The sequence below is a fragment of the Galeopterus variegatus genome, unplaced genomic scaffold, assembly GCF_000696425.1.
Source record: "Galeopterus variegatus unplaced genomic scaffold, G_variegatus-3.0.2 Scaffold588, whole genome shotgun sequence".
In the NCBI taxonomy this organism is placed as follows: domain Eukaryota; kingdom Metazoa; phylum Chordata; class Mammalia; order Dermoptera; family Cynocephalidae; genus Galeopterus; species Galeopterus variegatus.
Window position 1 is genome coordinate 213,402 of NW_007726699.1, and position 24,586 is coordinate 237,987.

At 34.3% G+C, this 24,586-nt stretch overlaps 1 protein-coding gene across 1 annotated transcript in view; it reads right to left on the reverse strand.

Moving 5' to 3' along the window:
- HCFC2 (host cell factor C2) overlaps window positions 1-24,586 on the reverse strand; it is a 35,570-nt gene that overhangs the window by 5,100 nt on the left and 5,884 nt on the right. Inside the window, exons 4-12 of the mRNA XM_008570272.1 lie at window positions 18,444-18,652; window positions 17,581-17,665; window positions 15,627-15,733; window positions 15,328-15,516; window positions 10,204-10,371; window positions 9,608-9,660; window positions 4,724-4,901; window positions 978-1,181; window positions 247-320 (exon numbers count right to left, since the gene is read on the reverse strand). Coding sequence (XP_008568494.1) covers window positions 247-320; window positions 978-1,181; window positions 4,724-4,901; window positions 9,608-9,660; window positions 10,204-10,371; window positions 15,328-15,516; window positions 15,627-15,733; window positions 17,581-17,665; window positions 18,444-18,652 — 1,267 coding nt within the window. The remainder of the gene's footprint in view (window positions 1-246; window positions 321-977; window positions 1,182-4,723; window positions 4,902-9,607; window positions 9,661-10,203; window positions 10,372-15,327; window positions 15,517-15,626; window positions 15,734-17,580; window positions 17,666-18,443; window positions 18,653-24,586) is intronic.

The following is a 24,586-nucleotide window of genomic DNA, read 5'->3' on the forward strand; positions in this document are numbered from 1 at the left end:
TGCCTGTATTGTGTGTATTTTTTAACAAAATTGGGACCACAGCCCATATATTATTTTTTATTCAACTTTTTCACTAAACATTATACTGTGAATATTTTCCTATTCAATCATTTATTTCTACATTTACGTCAATTTATTACTAAATGATACCTGAAAACTTTTTCATGAATTTATTTAGAAATTGCTCAGCATTTAAAAGCATATAATCATCTGTAAACATGCATCATCACCAGATCATGTACTTACAGAAAATGGCATTGCTGCAGCATGCATCTCTACACGACTGATCTTAGTTGCAGGCAGTGAACATGTTTCATCAACTAAAAATTAAATAATTCATCAGATAAGACTTACATAATCACTTATCAAACAGACATTAAAATATAATTCATAAATATACAAATATTTAATACCACTCAACTGTATGCTTAAAAATGGTTAAGATGGTAAATTTGATGTTATGTGTATTTTACCATGAAAAAATAATTGGAAAAAAAAATAGCTAGAGGGAGAAAATCGTAATAATTAGAAATATAAACCTTTTAACTCAAAATAATTCATAAAGTTCACTTTATGAGTGTTTGATGACTAGCTACAACTTGAAAATGTTTACCAAAGATGAAACATAAGTCCTATTGCAAAAGAATAAGAATTTACAAAATTAGAAATCAGTCAAACTTGCTGAATTGTTAATGCAGTCTAGAACTAATCTTTTCTAAGAAAAAGGAAAAAAAAGTTTGCTAAATTTATTGAAAGTTAGAAAAGATACATTCTGATCGTATTTTGATAGTGTGTGCTAATCTGAATATTTTATGAAAAGTAGCAGAGAATATTTTATATAATGATTTTAATTGAGATGCTGAATCTGTTTATGGTTCAATCCAACACAAAATGCAATTCCCATCTAAGACAAATACGTTTGATGAATTTATATACATAAATGGTTCAAAATACAGTATGTGAAACACATTTCAAACCTTCAGATTTGGTACTGAATGTTGTTAGTGAAGTTTCATCTTTAACAACTGCCCCATTTGTACTGGATGATTCAGTTTTAATGGTCTGCTGGGTTACCATAGTTAGTGCGCTGGAAACAGTACTGGATACAGAAGTTTCAGGGATTACTGTTCTTAAGTCCAGGCAACTACTTAGAACACCTACATTTGCTGAAGTGTGAGGTCCTAAAATAAAATAGAAAAGGTCTATTATTAGTATAACACCTACAGATAGTCATAGTGTCTAATAGTTCCTGTCATAATTCTTGGTACTTTCAGTTTTAAAATCATACACATGAGCACTGCAAACAGCCTTAGTATGAATTCACCATTAGGCATAAAATGTTTAGAAAAATAAAGTGCATTATATCCATAATGGATATCCAACTTCCAGCTTCCTCTTTCATTCTAAACATTGAACCAATGTTCTTGAAATCTCTACTAAATCATAGATCAAAAGTCTTTGCTTCCCATTTGGGGGAAAAAGTAGAGGTAATCAGGCATGAATTCTGTCCATTTTCTGCCTTCTGTCCCCAACTAGAAATGTACTTATGATTGTGCCCATCCTCCCTGTCTTTTCCATGTCAGAGAATGAGCTGACTTCTCTCCTGAGGAACTTTAATCTACCCTCCTGTGCTCCTGGTCTGATTCCTTCCCCCATATTTTGGAACCCTCATTCATCAATCATTCCTGTCTCTTCAAGGTTTTCACATTCTTCTTCTTTAGTAGTTTCTGGCCCTCGGCTCATAAAAATCATCAAATCTCCGAGGCAAACAAACACACATCTTCCTTGACCCCACAAGTCCCCTCCAATTACCATCTCCCATTGCTAATTCCCTTCAGAGCAGTTTCTACTTCCTTGACCTCCCCCAGAATGCACTGTTTTTTTTTTTTTTTTTTGTCTTTTTTGTGACAGGTAAGGGGATTGCAACCCTTGGCTTGGTGTTGCCCACACTGCGCTCAGCCAGTGAGCGCACCGGCCATCCCCATATAGGATCCAAACCCGTGGCATCCGAACCCATGGCGGGAGCACCGCTGCGCACCCAAGCGCCGCACTCTCCTGAGTGCACCACTGGGCCGGCCCCTGGAATGCAGTTTCTTTTTTTTTTCTTTCCGTGTCCGGCAACGGATCGCAACCCTCAGTGTCGCCCCCGCACCGGACCGGGACCGGCAACGGGATCGCAGCCCTCGGTGTTGCTCCCGCGCCTCGCTCAGCCAGTGAGCGGGAACCGGTCTGTATGTGGGATCCGAACCCTCGGCGGGAGCGCCGCCGCGCTTCTCAAGCGGCGCACTGTAGCAGTGCGCCACCGGGCTGGCCCCAGAATGCAGTTTCTAGCACACTATTCTAGTGAAAATGGCTCTGGCAAACATCAACGATTTATAAGGGACATTTTTCAATTTTCACTTACTTGACTTTTCTGCAATGTAAACAATGCTGACCACATATTCCTTTTAGAAACTATTTCTTTCTATGACTTATATTAATTCATTCCACAATATTGAAAATCTACTCTCTATCAGAGATTGTGTTTGTTTCTATAATTTAGGTGAAACAAAGCAGGCCTGGTTCATGCCTCATGAACTTAGAGTCATGTGGTAGACAGTGATGCATACACACAAATAAACATAGTCACAAATTGCAATGCCCACTATAGAGGAAAAAAATATATCAGTCTTTTTCCTCTAAGAGCCTCTTCTCAAACTCTTTAGTTGGCTTCTCTTCTTCAAATGACTTTAAATACCAGTGTTCCTAAGCCTTCTTCCTTTCTCCCTTTACATGTTTTCCCTTTCCTTTAAATATCATTCATGAATCACTCATCTCTCAAACATGTGTGTCCCAGCACCGTGGCAGGTGCTGGAAATCTAGGAATAAGCAAGTCAACAAGGTCCCTGCTTTTGTGGAGCTTACATTTTAGATACTCTTAATTTCCAAATTTATATTTCCAGCCTAGGACAGCCTCTTAGACTCCAGACCTAAGTATCCAACTGCCAATTTGAAATCTTTACCAATATATTCCTCAAGTGCCTCAAAAACAGTAAATTCAAAGTTGAACCTATCTTTTCCCCAAATCTGTTCTTGCTCCTATATTTCCTATGTTGATGTCCAACCCAAAAAACCAGGAGTCATGTCCAACTCACTTTTTTTGGTCTTAATTTCCTTAGTTGCTTGTTTACTTTTTAATTTGTTTTTATTTTACTACCATTTCAGGTTGTTTTTTTTTCCCTGAGCATGAGTGTTTCTGACCTAGTTTTTTTTTTTATTGAAACATAATTGATTTCATACATATTTGTGGGGTACAGAGTTGAATATCAATACCTGTGTACAATGTGTGATTCAACTTATTTTTATTTTTCATATCCAACCAGTTGCCAAATCTAACTGACACAACTTAAAAAGTCTCTTAAATGATATATTGTCTCCTCTCCATCTCATCCACTGCTTTAGTCTCTATGTATCTCCTGGAGACCTAAAAGAACCCCTAACAAGGCTCCCAATCATTTCTTACTATAGTTCTTCCTGATGGTGAGGCAAGCGTGCTCTTTCAAAAAAATCTAAGCATTACTCCTCTACTTTTAAATCATACTCTTCAACAGCTACTCCAAACTGCAGTGAAAAAGCCAGACTCTTCCTGTTAACCTGAGACCGCATAGTCATTTGTTGACACATTTGAATGTCTGTGATGTGCCAGGCACTGTCACTGTATAATCACTCTGGTTTTCCCATTTGCCTTGTATTAATCTTATTCAAACTACCTTACAACGCAGGATTTAGGGTACATTAAGATTCTGAAATCTCAAAGCTCATATTCATTTTCGGAGTGTAAACTTTTTTGTAGCATAAACATATAGAAAATCATGATAAGAAAGAAATTTAAATTGAAATCCAGGACCAAGCTTTAATAAATATGACCAAATGATTCTCTTACACCAGAAAGTCAAAAGAGCTATCTTCTTCCACAAGTAATGAAATGAGAAAAATTATAGATTATTTTCTTTGAATATTTTTATTATCTACCATGGACTCATTTAAAAAATGGAAATAAGAATATTTACCTTGTTAAATTTGAATCATTGAAAAGGAATTATATCAGCTATCATGATTTTTTCAAATTAAAAATAAAGTCACATGTTCCTATGTCAGGGATATACAAGAATGAGATTTATAAAATAATTTTAGATACTGAAATCAGAGGCAATGCTTAATATAACTCAAATGGCATCAGAATATTCAAATATAAGTATCATGAATGCTATGGGCTATTCAACAGTTCTCATAAATGAACTGTCTTTCTGAGGATAATCCAGTGACTTGCTAAACAAATATTTACTAAGTGACTACTGTTTACCAGGCATGGATCTGGGTACTGGGGAAATAGAGGTCAACAGGACAGACAAAAATCCCTGCCCAAAATAAATAATTTCAGGAATATGAAATTAAGAGAAAATAAAATAGTGTAATGTGATTAGTGACACTGAAAACACTGGTGAACCTCACATGTCATATAAGAACTTGCCTCATTTAAATTCCATAGCTCATAATTAATAATTACTATTCAAATAAGTGCTTACTTAATATTTTAATATCGCTTTAACTAAATTCAAGATGGTAGATATTTTATTATTAGGAAAATGGATCAAAACCATGTAACATTTATATTTTCAAAGACTAAAATTCCCTACCAATGCTACAAAAAGCTCTAGTTTTATTTAAAAGACCATCCTTATACCTTCATTTTTCCTTAGCATATCCACCACACAACTATTATGATTAGAAGCATTAGATGTCGAAGATGAATGTAAAATGGCATTAGAATCCGTCAATGCTTTGAAGTCTTGTCTGGTTTTCGGTGAGGTTCCTTTCATGACTGTATATTCAGTTTTTGCACTATTTACTGTATCACTGATCTACAAGAAATAAAATAGTTTATTGTAGCAAGCAATATTCCATGAAATAAAAATACATGTAAAAAACAAAATAATTTACAATTTAAATGCTTTTGAAAATAAATTTACCAAAATATAAACATTTAAAAATTATGTTCTCTTTTTTTATACGATTATTCTTAAGTTTTACAATAGTTAAAAAAAAAAAATCTTAAGAAAACAAGTTCTTTTCACTTAATCTCCATGCTCAAAAGACCAGTTGTGAAGAGGAGACAGAGGGTATATTTTGAGGGAAAAAAATTTACATTTTTAGAAGTGGTAGCTAGTATTACAAGTAAACAGAGAGAACCCCAAAGCTATTAAATATATCATTCTGGTCAAGTTTTCTTAACAAAGGACAGACATGTATACTAAAAATCTAATGACTCCTGAAAGTAAAATTTCAGTTATTTGGAAACTTCAAGAGAATTAATTATTCTATATGACTTTGTTTTCCATATAGACATGAAGATTTAATACATATACATATCATTATTCTTTATCATTAAATATTTGGGTAGGAATCTTCCTAATTAGATTTTTCTTTGCCTTCTTCAGCACACCATAGTGAACATATTTAAACTTTTTGATCATTCAAGTCATCAATGTTAACATCAGTTACTATATAGCGATATATATAGGTCTACTGAACCATAAATGTGACCTGTTCTATCAGTCAAATACTCCAATAGTGCTACTCCTTTTCAGCTACTTGTTTTTTATTATTTTGCCGTCTCCACCTTTATTGTCAACACTTACAATTTCCAGCAGCTCTAAGGATACTTGTCCGTAACATGACTTGAACTTGACCTTAATTTGTGGTGATGATGCTACTGTTAACAAATGATGATGATGATGATGATAATGTCGATAGCCACACCATTATGCCAGGCATTGTGCTACATATTTATAAACTCTATATCTCATGTACTCTTCACTAAAATTCTATAAGTTGAATAATATGACCCCTGTTTATTGATGAAGAAAATGAGAGAGAACTTAAGTATAGTAGTCCTCCCTTTTCAGTAGTTTTGTTTTCCATGTTTCAGTTCCCCATGGTCAACTGTGATACAAAAATGTTAAATGGAAAATTCCAGAAGTAAACAATTCATAAGTTTTAAATCTTGTGCCACCCTGCTCCATTCTGCCCACATCCCTTTGTCTAGCTTATCCATGCTGTCACTTAGTAGCATCTCATTTATCAGATGGAAAAACATAGTATATATAAGGTTCAGTACTATCTGCAGTTTCAGGCATCTATTGGGGTATAAGGGGGAGACTACTGTAACACACTTACAGCCAGGTAGCCAGTAAGTAGCAGAGCTAGAATTTGAACTTAGATTTATTTCATTCCAATGGCTCCATATTATAGTGTCTCTAATGTGCTCTTTGCTTAGAAATCAGATACAATCTAACTAGAAAAGTAAAGAAGAATAAATAAATACTGAGATTTCTGGTTAAACAGTAAATTAAACACATATGTTTCAGGAGTGGTATAAACTTATAAAGAATAAGAATGGGAGAAAAGACAATAGTAGATAAGATGTAAAGCAGAAAAAGCTGGGAGCTAAGAGCCTTCTCTTAGTGGGGAACTTAGTAGGATGTGAACTGCTTGTGCCACAGGGCCCAAGGAAGGCATCATGTACTGTGGCAGCAGAGGTACAGAGTGCAAGTAAACACAGGGGGACTGTCACATGGAAGTCTGTATAAGAAGAGTTGGGGCCCCAGCTCTGCTCTCCCAGCACACAAAGCCAGAAAAATTCCTCTCCCCTATTCTAACTGAAGATGGGAAATAGGTAGAAAGGTTGAAATGTGAGGCTCTAGACTAGAGTACAGTGTCCCTCAAGTGAGGGTGGGGGAGAGGTAGTTGTGTTGAAAGTCTACATGCTGAAGAGAGACATGCCACCACTCCACTCCCTTACTAGGCTCCCAAAATTCAGACAGCCAGGCTTATAAATCCCAGGCCAGAGGTTGGAGAATTCTCAGAGGAAACTAATTGGTCTAAGAGAAAGACACACAGACACTGACATTTGTGGGTCCCTACCCAATCATCCCCATTAAGGTCTATTAGTGAACAAGCCATGCCCACATGCATAGACCTTCCAAGTTCCTTTATAAAGCCTCACTTTAAACATGAAAGGACAGCCAAACATCACCAGACATTTGATGACAGTTTCTCACATGAAAGCCCAAGATCAAAACAAATTAAAAAATAAAAAGGTGCTTGAAAAAAAGAAATATTGCAGACAGCAACATAAAACTCCAAATTAAAAAAAAAAAAAAATTAGCATAACTCTTGAAAAGAGAAGCTATTATATTTATGAAGCAAGAAAAGGATGCTATAAAAGAAATAAAGAATAAGATTAGGTTTTTAGAAATTAAAAATGTGGTTGAATATATTTAAAATTGGATAGAGGACTTATAATATAAAATGAATTTTTTCAGAAAGTAGAATAGACAGAAAGAGAAAATAGAAGATAAAAAGTAAAATTGGAGGATTAGTTCAGGAGGACCATCATTCAACAAGAGTTTAAAAAAGCTGAGAGAAAATGGAGGGAAGAAATAAACAGTAATGAAAGCCATGAGTTTCCAGAACAATGGGGTCCACTGAGTGTATAGCACAACAAATGAGACATACACCCTAAGGCACATCATTGTGGAAATTTCAGAAAACGGGATAAAAAGAAAAAACTAAATCACATAAAAAGGATTAGGAATCCAGGTGGCATTGGACTTCTCAATAGCAACACTGAATGCTAAAAGGTACTAGAAAAATACCTTTAAATTTCTGAGGGAAAAGTTTCCAATATAGAATTCTATACCCCAGCCAAATTGTCAGTCAAATATGAATAGAAATGTGAAGACATTTTCAGATACGCAAGATGTCAAAAAGTTTACCTTTCATAAGTCCTTTCTCAGGAAACTACTGGAGGGAGTATTGCAACAAAATAAGGGAAAACACCAAGAAAGAGGAAGAAAAGAGGTCAAGAAATATGGGCAGGGCCGGCCCCGTGGCTCACTCAGGAGAGTGCGGTGCTAGTAGCGCGGAGGCCACGGGTTCGGATCCTATATAGGGATGGCCGGTGCGCTCACTGGCTGAGCGTGGTGCAGACAACACTGTGCCGAGGGTTGCGATCCCCTTACCGGTCAGAAAAAAAAGAAAAGAAACATGGGCAATACAGGAAAGAGATTAAAGGAATTCCTAATATGAAACAAATGGAAATTCTAAAATGACAGCTGTGTAGCAGGCTAGAGAAGAACCAGAACAGACCTTCACAGACCAGAGCATGAAGGCAGAGAGCTCCAGGAGGGATAGTTCCAAGAGAAGGTGTGGAGGAGGGGAGGAGAGGAAACTACCTTATACGTTTGAATATTTTGAGAAGAAGTTTTATAATTTTGTTGGAGAATTTAAGTATGAATTAATGATAGGCAAGAAGAAAACTAAGCAAGTGATAAAGTGAGGCAGTTAACAATGCCAGGAAAAACAAAGTTGTATGAGAAAGGAACAATGTTCATAGGACACTACATGACTCATCTGTGAATGTCACCACCATAATGTTAACATCAATTCATAATTCAGCTAAAAGTATTTTAAGGATGTGGAAAGGTGAAAAGGGGAGATGAGACAATATTTTAAGAGATCATCAAATCTTCATCTTCCATTATTGAAGACAATTGATCTAAAATTAGAAAGTTGAGAAGTGGCAGCATAAGGATTTTATTTAGAAGTACATAGACACCAAAAGAAAGCTATAATAGTTGAAAGTAGTTGCTTCTAGGGAGCAGGAATCACGAGCAGGGAGGGACAGGGTAGGAAGCTATCGTTCTTCATCATAAGTCTTATAGTACCATCTAAATTTGTGATACATGCACACACACATACATATATATATAGTCAACATATAACATATGTGTATTTATATAACAAATATACCATGTCTATTATAAAAAAGCTACTCACAAATAAACTGTATAAGCTTTACTTGTAACTTCCCCTTCCTGATACTATAGCCTTTTCTGTATATTAGTGGTCCTCAGTCATGCTCAGAGCATGAGCCTATACCTACATCACTTTCCTTGAAAAGAGTTTACTAATACAGATAGCAGTTTGCCAGATAAAAATAATGAATCTCAGGAAGCTTATTTATTAGTCTCCACAAAGACCTACTGTGAAGCATTTTGTAAACAAGAAATAAACTCACATACACAGGTACTCAATTTAACAACTGATATTCTTTTATAAACAAAATACATAGTAAAGAATATATTTCATACACATTTTTAAAGCACATCTTTAGGAATTTTAAATAAGTGTGTGTGTGTGATATTTAAAAATGTCAAAATATAGATACATAAGTATAAATTATAATAGATTAGCCTCGGATGCTATGTAATGAGGTTAGGCTTCTCTTCGTCAGGAGTGCTCAGTTCAGGCTACTATCACAATGATCTGTGAAGCTTTCTTTAAAACAGAGCTGCCTGGGCATCATCCTAAAAATTTTGCTTCAGTAGATCTGAGGAACAGCTTGGGAATCTGTGTATGTTTGTTTGTTTGTTTATCCCAGAGATGATTCTGATGTGCAGCCAGGGTTAAGGACCCCGTCCTAGACTAATATACTAAAAATTTTAATAAAAATTAGGACTATAACCATAAACATTAATTTGCCATCACAAATTTTTTAACTTACACACTTAGGAATCATGCTGTTACTGCCTTGTCTGTGAGGGTCCATCCTGACTCCTGTAGGAAGGAGAAAGTTCAGACTAATATGCTCTTAATTAGCTTCAATAAAATATATTACAATCAAATATTTTTTAATGTTACATATTAAAGGTTTACAAAGTAGTAACTTTATCAAAGTTTATATTTTCCTAAAAGTTTGCTTAAAAGTTGACTAAAATCCTCTCTGGAAGAATGTGTTAAATTAAATTTGCTTTTACATTCTACATGCCTGTTTAGTTATGCTTCTGAAAAAAGTTGAAATATTTATGACAGTGAATTAAAACCACGTGCTGAAGTAAAAAAATACGTCAAATTAAGAAAAGTGCATCAAAATGAACTGCAGAAAAAACATTCTATTCTAAATGTCTATGTGTTCTACTACATCATAATGGTAAGACAGCCAAGCTTCAGAGTTGAAACTTAACATGTTTGATTTACAAAGGCATGGACCATCATACCATAAAATTTCTTATACCAAGCCTAATCACAGACTTTTCTGCAGTATATATTTTAAAAGCATATGCACACACATGCTTTCTCGAAGTGTGAAAATTATCTTACCTTGCATATTTGGTGCTGCTAAAGAATCTGAGGAGGCAGCTTGATATGGCAAGTCTGTATTCAACTGCAAAAGATAGCCCTCAACTGTAGGCACTTCATCCCACTTGACATGAAAAGAGTTGGTGGTGGCTTTGATCAGCTGTACTTGTGATGGTGCAGGCGGTTTCTCTAAACAACAATATTGATATCATACATCATTTAAGTTTCAAATGCACCAACAGTTTGCCTATATAATTTGTGTGAACTGGAGCTTTGAAAACATCATCAATATTTCATCTGTTTACCAGGAGAGGGAAAATTCACTCAGATAAACAGCTATAGTAGATCAAATGAAAATAGTCTGGGGTTCTGATTTTATTTATTTATTTAATTCCATACATAAGTAAATCTATAAACAAAACAATCCAGTACCAAACTACTTGAGTCATCAGATTCAGAAAAAAATGTTTAATCCTAGAAGGCAGAGGAGAAGGCAGGCAGCCAAGTATTACAGAGTTATAGCTACATTGTTTTACCTTCTTTAAAAATTCTAATCTTTTTAATTTTCAGCCAATAATATACATGCTAGAAATACTGTTAATTTTAGCAAAGATGACTTAGACATATTTTGGAAAAACATAACTCTTCTGAAGTTAATACCCTGTTATTGAGACTTATACTACTCAAAACATGTAATTACCTTGGTATAAAATATCACTAACATTTCCAAAACAAATAATAATCATAGACTCTAAAGCTGGAAAAAGGGAATTGAGGTTATTTCTACAATATCTTTGTCTTTTTCTTTGTATACCTGCCATATAGGGGAATTCACAATTCAGAGGCAGTACATTCCATCACTGGACAGTTACATAAGAAAATTTATTCTAGTGAGTTGAAATCTATAATCCTATCATTCACCCTTACAGAACAAGTCTAACTACTATCTAATTTTTAAATATGTATCTTTAGAGTATAGGTCAGCAAACTATGGCCCAAGGACCAGATCCAGTCCATGCCTGTTTTTGTAAATAAAGTTTTATAGAAACACAGCTACACTCATTTATATACTTATTGTCAATGGCTGCTTTCATGCTACAACAGCAGAGCTGAGTAGTTACAATAGAGACCACAGGGCCTACGAAACCTAAAATATTTTCTATCTGGCCCTTTATAGAAAAAAATTTGATGTCCCTGTTTTAGAGGATAATTAAGCCTAGTTCCTTCAACTATTCCCATGTAAATTCCTCCCTGACCCTCTTCAAAATCCAGTTTATTTATGTTTCTCAAAGTAAGTCAACTCAGACCTGAACAAAAGCAGACGACAAAATCCAGGAGGTACAAGCATACTTCAAGAAGTTCACGGATTCATATTATCTTTTACTTCTATTTTTCCACAAACTTTTTGAAGTACCCTTGTACATGCCCCACATAATAGAATTTACCTGAAGAGAGGACAGAGGAAACAAAGGGGTACGAATCAATTAAATAAATAAGAAAATTCCCCTGTACTAAAGAACATGCGTTTCCAGACTGAAAGGGCCCACTTAGTATTCAGCACAATGGATTGAAAATACACAACAAAGCCTATCAGCATGAAATTTAATAACAGTGGGAACAAAGAAAAAATCCCAAAAGCTTCCAGAGAGGGGAGGGAAAAAGGTCATACTCAAATGGACCAAAACTCAGAAGTGGTTTGGATTTCACAACAAAAATACTGGAAGCTTGAATATAACAGAACATTGCTTTCAAAATTCTGAAGGATGATAATTTCCAATATAGAATTCTATTTCCATCCAAACTGTCAATTAAGTGGGAAGAAAGATTGAATACATTTTCTAACAATGCAAGATCTCAAAAATAAATGTATCACTTATGCACCCTTTTCCTGGGATGTATTCCACAAAAAAATGAGGAAGTAAACTAAGAAAAGGAAAAATATGGGATCCAGGAAACAGGGAGTCCAGCACAGATGCGAGGCAAAAGATATCCCCAGGAAAACGATGGAGACTCCAGGATGATAGCTGTGTGAGATTTGTAGAGGGCAACCATCCCATATTGGAGCAGGAGAGCTTTCTTCAAGACGATGAAATTTGATAGAATATCTCATGCATCTAACCATAATGAGAGAAGATTTAAACAAATAACAGAGCGTATGGGTTGAATCAGTGGTAAACATATACAAATCTACAACCAATGAACAAAATTGGCAATTATTACTCCATGGCAAATAAAAAATTGTGCAAGGAAGGCTCAACTGTGAATAGTGTTTATAAAGTCATAATGTAAATACTGAATACTCATGTAACAAAATTACGGTGTAATCATATTAAGAGAATGGCAGGTAGAGGTGTATGGGAAAGAGGTGAGGAATAGAAGAAAAAAGAGAGAAATCCTTAACTTCCATAGTAGAAAGTGACACTTAAACTGAAAAAAAATCGAAGTAACAATATATGCACGTGATGCAGAGATATCATCTAATGGAATTGAAAATGGATGCTTGTAAAGCAAGAAAAATGATGGAAAGGTGGGAACAAAGAACTATTTTTTCATAAAAGCCCCATGGAATTCTATTACTTTTAAATATTATCACATACATGAAGTTTAACTAAAAGTGAAAAAAAGGCAAGATAGGGAGCTCCCACATTTCCCCTCCCCCAAATTGACGCTAATTTACCAAGAGGAAAAGCAAAATCTGAATTTTGCCCTTATTTATGATAGTGCCATGATTACATTTAGATGGATATTGGTGTCTAAAGCCTTTTAGGAAAAGGTTGATGGAAAAACTGGCCATTCAGATCCAATTAGTTTTAACCTTTTTAAGTCACAGATCTCTTAGAGAGTCTGCTTAAAGTGACATATTCCCTTCAGAGAAAAATTCATATATACACATTTTTCATCCAGTTTCAGAGACTGAAGCTTATCCTTAGACTTTAGTTAATAATTTCCAATTTCAAAGACGAATCAGTAAACTGGATTATCTATATTTCTTTCCTGCTTGCTAGTATGTGCTTCTTTCATAGAAAGCATTTACTCTCTTAGTTGTTCTATTTATTATTTTTTCAACTATCTTAATTTTAATATTAAATTTTTACATTACAAAAGCAATACATTGTACCATAGAAAATACAAATAAGAGAAAAACTTTGAAGAGAATGTATAATCTCTGCTCTCATATAATACTTGGGTGTGTATCCTACCAAGGTGTTCACGTATACACTTAAAAAAAAAACTGGAGTCAAAAGTATGTTTTATAATCTGCTTTTCTCATGTAACAACACATATTACATCTCCAGATCTAATTTCTTTACTGGCCTCCAGACTTGTTTATTAATTCAACTGTCTATTTGATTTTCTATTTTCAAAATTAGCATGGTCTAAATGGAATTCTTAATTTTCCCCTCAGTCTTTCCCATCTCAGTAAATTATTCAAGATGAAAACTTCATTCTCCATTCTTCTCTTTCTGTCATCTGCACACCCAACTTATCAGCCAATTCTGTCAATAAGAACTCCGAAATATATCCTGAATTTAATCATTCCTCCCCTTTTCCATTTTGTCACCACTATAGTCTAAGACACTTCTTTGACTACTCAAGAGCCTCCCAACCTGTTTCCATGTTTGTATCAAAATTCATTCCCCATACAATTGCCAGTGACTATTCCAAAATGTACATCAGATCATGCCACAACTCTCCTTCAAACTAATACAGAACTTACCATTGGACTTTAAAAATAAGTTAAACTCTACCATGACGTTAAAGACTATACATGATCTGTCACGTGTTCATCTCTTTAACCTCCATTCCTACACTCTCCTCTTTGTTTACTCAGCTCAAATCTGTTCCCAAACATAACATGTACTCCCATCTCAGGGCTCTTGTATTTGCTGTTTATTCTTCCAGCAGTGGTTTCTCCAGCCTTTTACATAGGTAGGTTTTGCAAAGTTTTCCCCAGCAGGTAAATGCTTGTCTCACCACTCAGATCACATCCCATATATCATCTCACCACAGAGGACTTTTCTAAATACCCACTCTGAATCAGCCATCCTTCTCCCCATTCCCAGCAGTTCTCATCACTATCTCATGCCTTCACATGCTTCCCAGAAACTGAACTTATTTTGTTGATTTGTTTGTTTATTGTTGTTTATTGTTTGTTATCCTCTTGCCCTCACACCCTCTCAGAATGTAAGTTCTTTGAGAAAAGGGACATTATCAGTCTTGTTCACTGCTGTATTCTCAACGTATAGAACAACTCCTGCTACACAATTGTTTATAAATATTTATTGAAAATGAATGTGAGTTCCAAATTTAAAAATGTTTTGGTCTCATACTTTTTTTTAAAACATTTTTTATTTTGGAATAATTTTAGATTTACAGAAAAGTTACAAAGATAGTACAGTGTTGCCATAACCCCATGACCCCAACTTCCCCTTTTCCCCAGCTTCTTTTAATGTTAACATATTTGTTAAAACTAAGAAATTACCATTGATGTAATACTATTAATTATACTACAGACTACTGAGATTTCACCAGTTTCTCAATTAATGTCTTTTTCTGTTCTAGGATCCAACCCGGAATATCATATTGCATTTAGTCATCATGTCTCCTTAGTCTCCTACAATTTGTTACTATTTCTTAGTCTTTCCTTGTTTTGCATCACTTTGAAACTTTTGAAGAGTATGGCTTACATATTCTGTAGAATGTCTAGAATGTGCCTAAATTTGGGTTTGTCTGACATTTTCTCATGGTTAAAGGGGGGTTATGAATTTGGGGGAAGAGTACCTTGGAAATGAAATACCTTTTTATCACATCATGTCAGGGAGGAAATGACTTATCACTAGTGATATTAATTTTGATCACCTCAAGAAGGTGGTATTTGACAGGTTTCTTCATTGTAAAGCTACTATTTTTTTCCTTTCTATATTCTATTCTTTGAAAAGGAGTCTCTAAATCCAGCTTACACTCAAAGAGAGGGGAATTAATATATTCCTCTGGAGTGGGGATTATCTACGTATATTATTTCTTCCACTTATTTTTAATTATGGGAAAAAGAGGCAGTGGCATATATGGTAAGCCTCAAAGAACAGACATTATTTAAGCATTTACCAAAAAGAAAATTTTTATTTGTTAAATACTCTTACCTACCAGTATCAAGATACCAAAGATCCTTGCAGCAAACTTGACTATTCAGGGCTTTTTTATAGCCATCTCTTCCACTCCAAAAATACAATCGAGTGCCAATTGCAACAGCACAGTGTCCAGCTCTTGGTCGTGGTCTTGAATTTTTTTTATCTTCTTGAGAATCTGATACTAGGGTGGTCCACTCTGCTGTATCTAAAAATATAGAAATACTCTTGACTAATCTATGGTTCTTAAACCAAAAAATGACAAAAGTTATTTTATTAATAAATTTTATTTTAATGAGTAACTTTTAAAAGACTCACCCAGATTTAGGTAAGAAAATGAACTGGTACATCTCCATTCACAATCATGAGGTGAAGTCTCAATATTTTCCCCCTTATGTGGAACCCATCCACCAAAAATGTACATCCTGAACAAAAACAAAAAAACAAGAACATAAAGTAGCTGATTTAAGTTTACTTTTTGGATTTGAAATGCTACGAAAAATAGACCTCTTTCTTATTGTTGACTCAAAGCTTCAGAACTATTCACTCACTTATCACTCTCAAGGTAATAGGAATAAGTTGAATAAAACGGTCTTCTTTCAAGAGTTTATAATTTTATTGTAATATGGAATCAAAATTATTTCTCTCTGGCAAATTACTTAAAATGGGGAATGTTTCAATTATAATACATTTGAAAATCAGTATTGCCTGTAATATACTAAAGGTACCTCAGTCACAAAGATACTCAAATGATCTCTGACATCCAAAGTCAAATTTAGAATTGTATGCATATAATAACCAAAGAAGATTAAATTTCATATAACTCTGGTCACCAATATTACTTAAATAAAAAACTTTAAACTATGTTCCTCAGGGCCCTAGCGGTTCTTGAGACAAACCTAATGGCTGTTGAAGGAAAAAGGCTCATCAGGCAGAGCTTAGGGACCATGTGACCTCAAGCCAATCACAGAAGCTCTATTTTTATCTTTTTTATATATTGGGGTCTTGATGGAAAACTTCATTTTATAAAAGGGCTCTGCTATTTTTTTTTTTTCCTTTTTGTCTTTTTTCATGACCGGCAATGGATCGCAACCCTCGGTGTCGCGCCCGTACCGGACCGGGACTGGCAACGGGATCGCAACCCTCGGTGTTGCGCCCGCACCTCGCCCAGCCAGTGAGCGGCCGGTCTGTACGTGGGATCCGAACCCTCGGCGGGAGCGCCGTCGCGCTCCCAAGCGGCGCACTATAGCAGTGCGCCACCGGACCGGCCCAGGGCTCTGCTATTTTAAAAAATGTATAAGATTTTGTTTGGTTTTGAGGCTATTTTTCTTTTCTTTTCTTTTTTATTTTTTTGGTGGCTGGCTGTATGGGGATCCAGACTCATGATCTTGGTGTTATAAGGCTATGCTCTAATCAACTGAACTAACTTGCCAGCCCCAAGGCTATTTTTTAAAAAAGAACTAGTAATGTTCTAAAGTACAACTGGTAGTTTCCTAAAACATTACATTTAAAGTAAAATCCCTACATCAGTAGATACTTCATTAAATCCTACTTAAACAGTACTCCTAATCATGGCCCAGTGTTGCATAAATAAGGGAACTTGCTGATGGTAGTAATAGCTAACTTTTATGGAGTGCTCTGAATATACCAGGCACTGTTCTAAGCATTTTACATGTATTAATCCATTTAGTTCTCATTACAACTTTGTGAAGTAGTTTTCAATTTAATCCCCATTGTAGACTTGAGGAAACTGAGGTATAGTCGGATTAGGTTTCCTTGCCCCAGGTTATACAAGACAAATACTAAAGGTGAGACTTGAATTCAGGCAATCTGGTTACAGAGTCTGTACTCTAACCATGACTCTATACTGCCATCTAAAGTATAATTATTGAGAGTATGTGCCTGAGTACAAATCAAGCACTACCAAAATATGTAAAAAGAAAGAATTAGGTGTGCCAAATCTGTTGATAGAGGACAGCTCAGTTTGACAATGCCCTCCCTTACATTTATGTAATGCCTACTCTTACATTTATGTAATTCCTACTTGAAGGAATGTAAAGAAGTAAAAGATATAGCATAAGAAAATGGCATATTAAGTATTTCAGCTTCTGTAGACAAATTAATTTTAGCTTCATTCCACACAAACGTTATTAAGTGCAGCAATCTATTTCCAAGAAACTAGCAGCATCACTTTTCTTTGTGTGCATCTTTCTTAAGTTGTTTTTTTTAAAAAAGCAAAAGCAAAAGCAAAAACAAAAAGAAAAAGCCATACTTGTTTCCTATAACACTGGCTGTGTGAAGGCTTCTTGGAAGTGGCACTGTCCCTTTAGTTTCTGGTTTTGACCATGACATAGTTTCTAAAAGTAAAAATAATCATATTAGCCACTTGATCTAACAATAGCAAATTACCTCAACTTGCATAATTTAAAAAAATAAAACAAAAAAGGACTTATCGAAATGAAACAAAAATGTTTCAAAACGGTTATTTGAATTTCATCTTAAACATTTCTAGCTGACATAATCTGCCAATCCAAAATCTATTTATACTTTAATATTAGTATTTGTAATGGACAGGTGTGCTTAAGGTGCCACCAATTTTGAGTTAAGAACAATTTTAGGGATTTTAATATTTCAAATAAGAGCAAATTGTGTAGAAGATAGTCAAAGGTGAGAGGCACACCTACCCTCCAATCATTCATTCCTAGGATCCCTTTAGAAAGAGCCACCTAAGGGTTTTTCACTGACCAGCAGTAACGTTGCTAACGCTGTATTTCCTGTATGTAGGGTAACCATTTAAAAAGTTACCATCCCCAATGGGATACTTTTCAGCATGAAAGGGTTACTATTGATAATAACATGGACAATAAGCATAAACGAAGACCATCCCAGGCAAAGTGGGACATATGGTGACCCTACTTACAGGGAGCACAGATGAATTATAATCATAAGTCAAACATTCATGTGTTCAACCTGCTTGATCAGCAATCATTCACATCACATCTTAGCTACCCGTGGGGCTATAAGTGCTGGTTATAAGTCTAAGTGAAACTCAATAAATACTGCAATCAAAAATATTTTTTAATTTGCCCTTATTAATCATAACCAATTCCAGAGCCTGAATCAAATTAAGCTTACCTAAGTCAAGTTGCCATAGGTCATCTAGGCGAGCACCACACATTCCACCAAAAATATACATTTTAGGACTTCCAGAATCTTTTTTGCAATATATAACAGCTGTGTGAGATTCTCTTGGAGAAGGCACAATCCCTTCAGTCATTGGAATGCTCCAACCCACAACACCAGAACCATGCTGTAGCTCCAACTCGTAAAAGTCATTTAAATACCTAGGATATCATGGAAGAAATTAAAGCATTCAGATGACCTATACCTTTTACTTGTTTTTTATTTCTATTTATAAAGATAATATTGATTACTGTGAAAAATTCATAGAGTATGTAAAGGTATTAGGAGAGCAGAAACCCTAGAACTCATTCATTCAACACATACTTATCAAACACTATTATGTAGAAGGCACTCTTCTGGGGCTAAGTAGTGAACAGAAGAGAGAAAAAAAATTCCTGACATCATTTAGCCCACACTCTTATCAATGACAACTGTGGTTGTTTTAAAATATGTGCACAAATCCTCTGATACTCTTCTCATAAGGACATTGGATCTATGTCCCCTCCCTTGATTTGGGCTGGTTTGTGACTGCTTTGACTAATAAGGTATGGTGAACTGACATTATGAGATTTTTGAGGCTGGGTCATGGAAGGCAGTCAGCTTCACTAGAACACTCACTCTTGGAATCCTAAACCACCTTGTAAGAAGTCCAACTCCCACAAAACCACTGTCGGGAGAAGCCACATTTAGGCACATAGGGTGACAGAACCATTTGAGTCCATCCGTAGCCAACTCAGTTGAGGTATCAGACCTGGAAGTAACCATTCAAGCCTTTTCATGTGAGGACCTAACTACCCTACTGTATCCTGTCTGAATTCCTGACCCATAGAATCCGTGAGCATAATAAAATGTTGTTATTCCACATCACTAAATTTTGGGGCAGTTTATTACATGGCACTAGATAACCAGAACAATCACTATTGACAGTATTTTGGTAAATGTACTTTAAGAAAACTGTCTCTATGAATATCCACATATGAATAAATGAGGCATACTACAAATGCTGCTTTGCAACTTTAAAAAAAAGTCACTATAATGTCATAGCAATGCCCTACAATTGAGAAACTGGCATTAAACTTCTTATCTGTGACATGGATGTTTTTGAAATTTTGAGCAAAATGACTTTTGTAAGGATCTATTTCCTACCAATTATTACTCAAGTATAAAGGCAAAATTAAAATATTTTAGGACATATAAAATTTCAAAGTTTAGTAGAGTGTGGTGCTGATAATACCAAGTTCTGAGGTTCAATCCATGTACCAGCCAGCAAAAGAAAAAAAGGAACAAAACTTCAAAGTTAGCTACATAATTGTTTGGGAAAACATGGTTCTTGGATGTTTTCTAGGAAAAAGAAAAAGAAATTCAAGATAGAACACATTGGATAAGAGTGCAAAAAAACTAGTTATTTATGGTTATTTTTAAATTGATGTTCAAAACTGTGGTTGTGAGGTCTAAATAATCACTAAGGAACACTTAATAAAAACTTAATTTCTTAACATTATTATAGCCCAGAATAAGATTCAAGGATATATGAAACATATAGAAAAAGGAGGGAGTCAAAAGAATCCCAAAGATAAAGACAGTAATTTATTCCCAAGGATTACAAGACATTTTCAGTTTAAACGTGTACGTTAATTTCCAAGCAACTAAGGGAGGCATAGAATTAACACACATAACTTTCAAATCACTAGAGGGAAAGAAAGAGTCAAAGAAAAACAATAAATCAAGAAAAAGTAAGAAAAGGAAAAAATAAGCCAACTATAGTATATGGAAAGCAGTTAATAAGATGGTTAAAAAAAAAACACTTATAAACAATGTCAAAAGAAAAAAGGACAAATTGAAAGAAAAAATGAGTACATATCACAGAAAAAGATCAAGTTTTCTTAATGTAAAGAGCTCTTAAAAATTAAGATAATGACTGATCATATCTAATATCATATCTATCTAATAGACATAGATAAAAGGATATAAAACTGACAATTCACAGAACAGAAAATAAAAATTATATAAATGTGTATACACACAGACAGATATATAAACATGCATGCATATACACACACACGTTCAATCTTATCATAACTTTAAAAAATCTAGCAAAGGCAAGAAAAGAGGGGTAAAGCAACAAGGATGCAGAGCAGATGGAAAACATGAGATAAAAGGGCAGGAAAACATTTTCCTATTATAAGATAAAGACTCTGGTGGGGGGCAGGGAGGCACACAGGGAAAACAAAATAAAAGAACATTGAATTTAGCTATAAGCTATTAAAATCAAGGATGACCTTTTTTTTCTTTATTATTTTTTTTAAAGATGACCGGTAAGGGGATCTTAACCCTTGACTTGGTGTTGTCAGCACCATGCTCTCCCAAATGAGCCAACCGGCCATCCCTATACAGGGATTCGAACCTGTGGCCTTGGTATCATCAGCACCACACTCTCCCAAGTGAGCCACGGCCCAGCCCAAGGATGATCTTAATAATTGACATGGCATAGGCTTAAACTGATAAGAATGGACATCAGCCAGTATGTTATACCTGCTCATATTGGTTGTTAGTCCCATTTACAAAAGATAAGACTACAACTAAATGATGCACACAGGTTGAAAAGTAGATATACAAGGAACAAAACCCAAGTCCATAATCACGCTGGGAGATTTTAACATGTAACTCAAAAGTTGACACAACCTTGACCCACAAAATAAAAAAGAAGCTTTGAATAAAAATTTAAAACATTGGTTTAATAGATAAAAAACCCTGTACCCAAACAAAGACTCACAGTCTTAATGAGCACCTATGGAATAATCACAAAAACTGATTGTGAAATAGACACAAAGACCACCCCCATAGACCACATTTTCTGATCACAATATAATAAAACTAGATATTAACAATAATAACAAAACTTTCCACTTGGAAATTTTTTAAAAATTATACCAAATTAAAGAGAAAATAAAAATTAATGACAATAAGAATACTATACATCAAAACCAGGGGGATATCGCCAAAGCCATAACCAGAGGAAAATGTATAGCATTTACTAGGCAATAACACTGAAAATAAATGAATTAATAATCAGTCAAATTATTAGAAGTTAGAAAAAACATTCAAACTATTGGAAATTTAAAAGAAGTTAGAAAAAAGGAAAATAGAAATGAAACAGAATTAAAGAAGAATTAAGAAGAAAAATAATTAATAAAACTAAAAAATAGTTCTTTGAAAATACCAATAAAATAACAAACCTCTAGCAAGTCTGATTAGAAAAAAGGAAAACAAGAGCGCAGAGGCGCTGGGCGCACCGAGGCCGCGGGTTGGGATCCACATAGGGATGGCTGGTGCGCTCACTGGCTGAGTGCGGTGCGGATGACACCAAGCCAAGGGTTGCGATCCCCTTACTGGTCACAAAAAAAAAAAAAAAGAAAAAAGAAAGAAAAAAGGAAAACAACACAAATACTTAGGAATGAGAAAAGACATATAACAGCAGATACAAACAAAGATATAGAGAGAAGTGTTATAACTTTTATCAATAAATTTTAAAATCTAGATAAATGGGTGAATTTTCAAGGAAAACAAACTATGAAAAGTTACGAAGTTAGAAAACGTAAATAGATCAGTAATGTAAAAGAAATTGAAACGGCAATCAAAGATCATTCCTAACATACGCCAATCCCAGAAAATTATGGGAAGTTTCTATTAAATATTCCAGGAACTATTTTATTTAAGCATAATAAAAGATGGAGAGTTTCGCATAGACTCAGAATATAGCCCTGATTATGTCCCCAGGGATAACATTATCCCGATATTCAAATCAGGATATTTTAGGCCAAATCACTAATGAATACAAATAATATTAAAAAAAAATGTCAGCAATGTAAATTCGGCAAAATGTAAAAAGAATTCTGTAACAATAAACTGGGGTTTAACTAAGAATAAAAAGGGAGCTCATAATTCATTGTTTTCTATTTCTTTTTTATTTTATTGATTTTTTTATTGGTTATGAATATTCATGGAGAAGTAGCTCATATTTCAGAATCTAATAATATAATTCACAAAATTCATGGGTTAAAGGAGAAAAAACATTAAGCTCATCTCCATACCTGAAATAAATTTAAGCTATCTCAACATCCATTGTTGATTAAAAATAGAGGGAAAAAAACTGGCGAACTAGAAATTCAAGAAAATTTCCTTGATCTGATTAAAGGCACATACCTGACACAGCAAATGCCACAATTAATGATAGAAAGGTAAATGTATTAATGAAACAGAATAGAGTTTAGAGGAGTCTACAAACTCTTTCCGTAAAGGGCCATATAGTAAATATTTTAGACTCTGCAGAGCATAAAGTCTGTCACAACTACTCAGCTCTGCTGCTTTAACATAGAAACAGCCAGACACCATACAAAATGAATGGGTATAGCTGTATTCCAATAAAACTTTATTAACAAAAATAGGCAGGAGGCCAAATTTGGCCCATAGAGATTGGTTTGCAATACCTAGTCTAGAAAGCCTAGAAAAAGACCCGTTTACGGAAGAATTAAGATATGACGAGATGGAATTTCAAGTCAATAGGGAAAAAAAATGGCTTATTTAATAAATGCTGTTGGATGAATTGGAAATTTATTAGGAAAAGAAGTAAAAAGCCTCACACTAGTCACAAAAGTATATTCCAAATATATTAATGTTCTAAATATAAAAAACAAAACTGAGTGTACTAGTAGAAAATACAGAAAACTCATTTTTTATAATTTTGGAAGAGTCTTTCTAAGCAAGATACAAAAACCAGAAAGCCATAAGAGAAAATATTATCAAACTTGATAAAACAGAAATGAAAACCCTTAAAAGAAAAACACAAAGAGATGACTTGGAAAAAAATATTTGGAGCATATGAAAGAAAATACATACAGAACTCCTAAGGATCAAGTAATAAGAAAAATTGAAATCCATAAAAATATGATTAGAAATAGTATATGAATCAGCAAGGTCACAGGATACAAGAAAAATGTAAACAACCAATCGTATTTCTATATACCAGCAATGAACAATCCAAAAGTGAAATTTAGAAACCAAACCCACTCACAACGTCATCAAAAGGAATTAAAAATTTAGGAATAAATTTAACAAAATAAGAAAGAGCAAACTTATACACTGAAAACTACAGAATATTGCTAAGAGAAATTTTAAAAGGTCTAAATAAATGCAGAGACATTCCATATTCCTGGACTGGATGGACTCAATATTATTAGGATGGTAATTCTCCCCAAATTGACATATATTCAACAAAATCCCTATCAAAATCCCAGGAGGTCTTTTTGCAGAAATTGGCAAGCCGATCCTAAAATCTAGACAGAAATGCAAAGAACCCAGAATAGCCAAAACACTGTTGAAAAATAACAATGAAATATGAGAACTTACAACTTCCAATTTCTTACTACATAACTTACTATAAAGCTATAGTAATCAAGACAGTGTTGTATTGGCATAAAGGTAGATATATAGATCAATTAAATAGAATTGAGAGTTCAGACATAAACCTTCACATTTATGGTCAATTGATTTTTCAACAAAGATGCCAACACAATTCAATGAGGAAAGGATAGTCTTTTGGTATTGGGACATCTGGATATCCACAGGTAAAAAGATGAATTTAGATACTCACTTCACCCTATACGCAAAAATTAACTCAAAATGAACCATAGATATGAATGTAAGAGCTAAAACTATAAAACTTTTAGAAGAAAACATAGGAACAAATCTTCATAATCTTGAGTTAGGCAAAGAGTTCTTAAATATGACACTAAAAGAATGATTCATAAAAAAATTGATAATTTAAAATTATAAAACTTAAAAACTTTTATACTTCAGAAAATGACATTAAGAAAATGAAAAGACAAGCCACAAACTGAAAAAATTTGCAAATCACATTACAGATTAAAAAACAAAATAAAACAAAAACCAAAATGTATCCAGAATAAAGGACTGTTACAACTCAATAATAAAAAATAATTACAAAATGGACAAAATATTTGAATAGAAATTTCACTAAAAAGCACATGAAGAGATGCTCAATATCATTAGTCAATAGAGAAACACAAATTAAAACC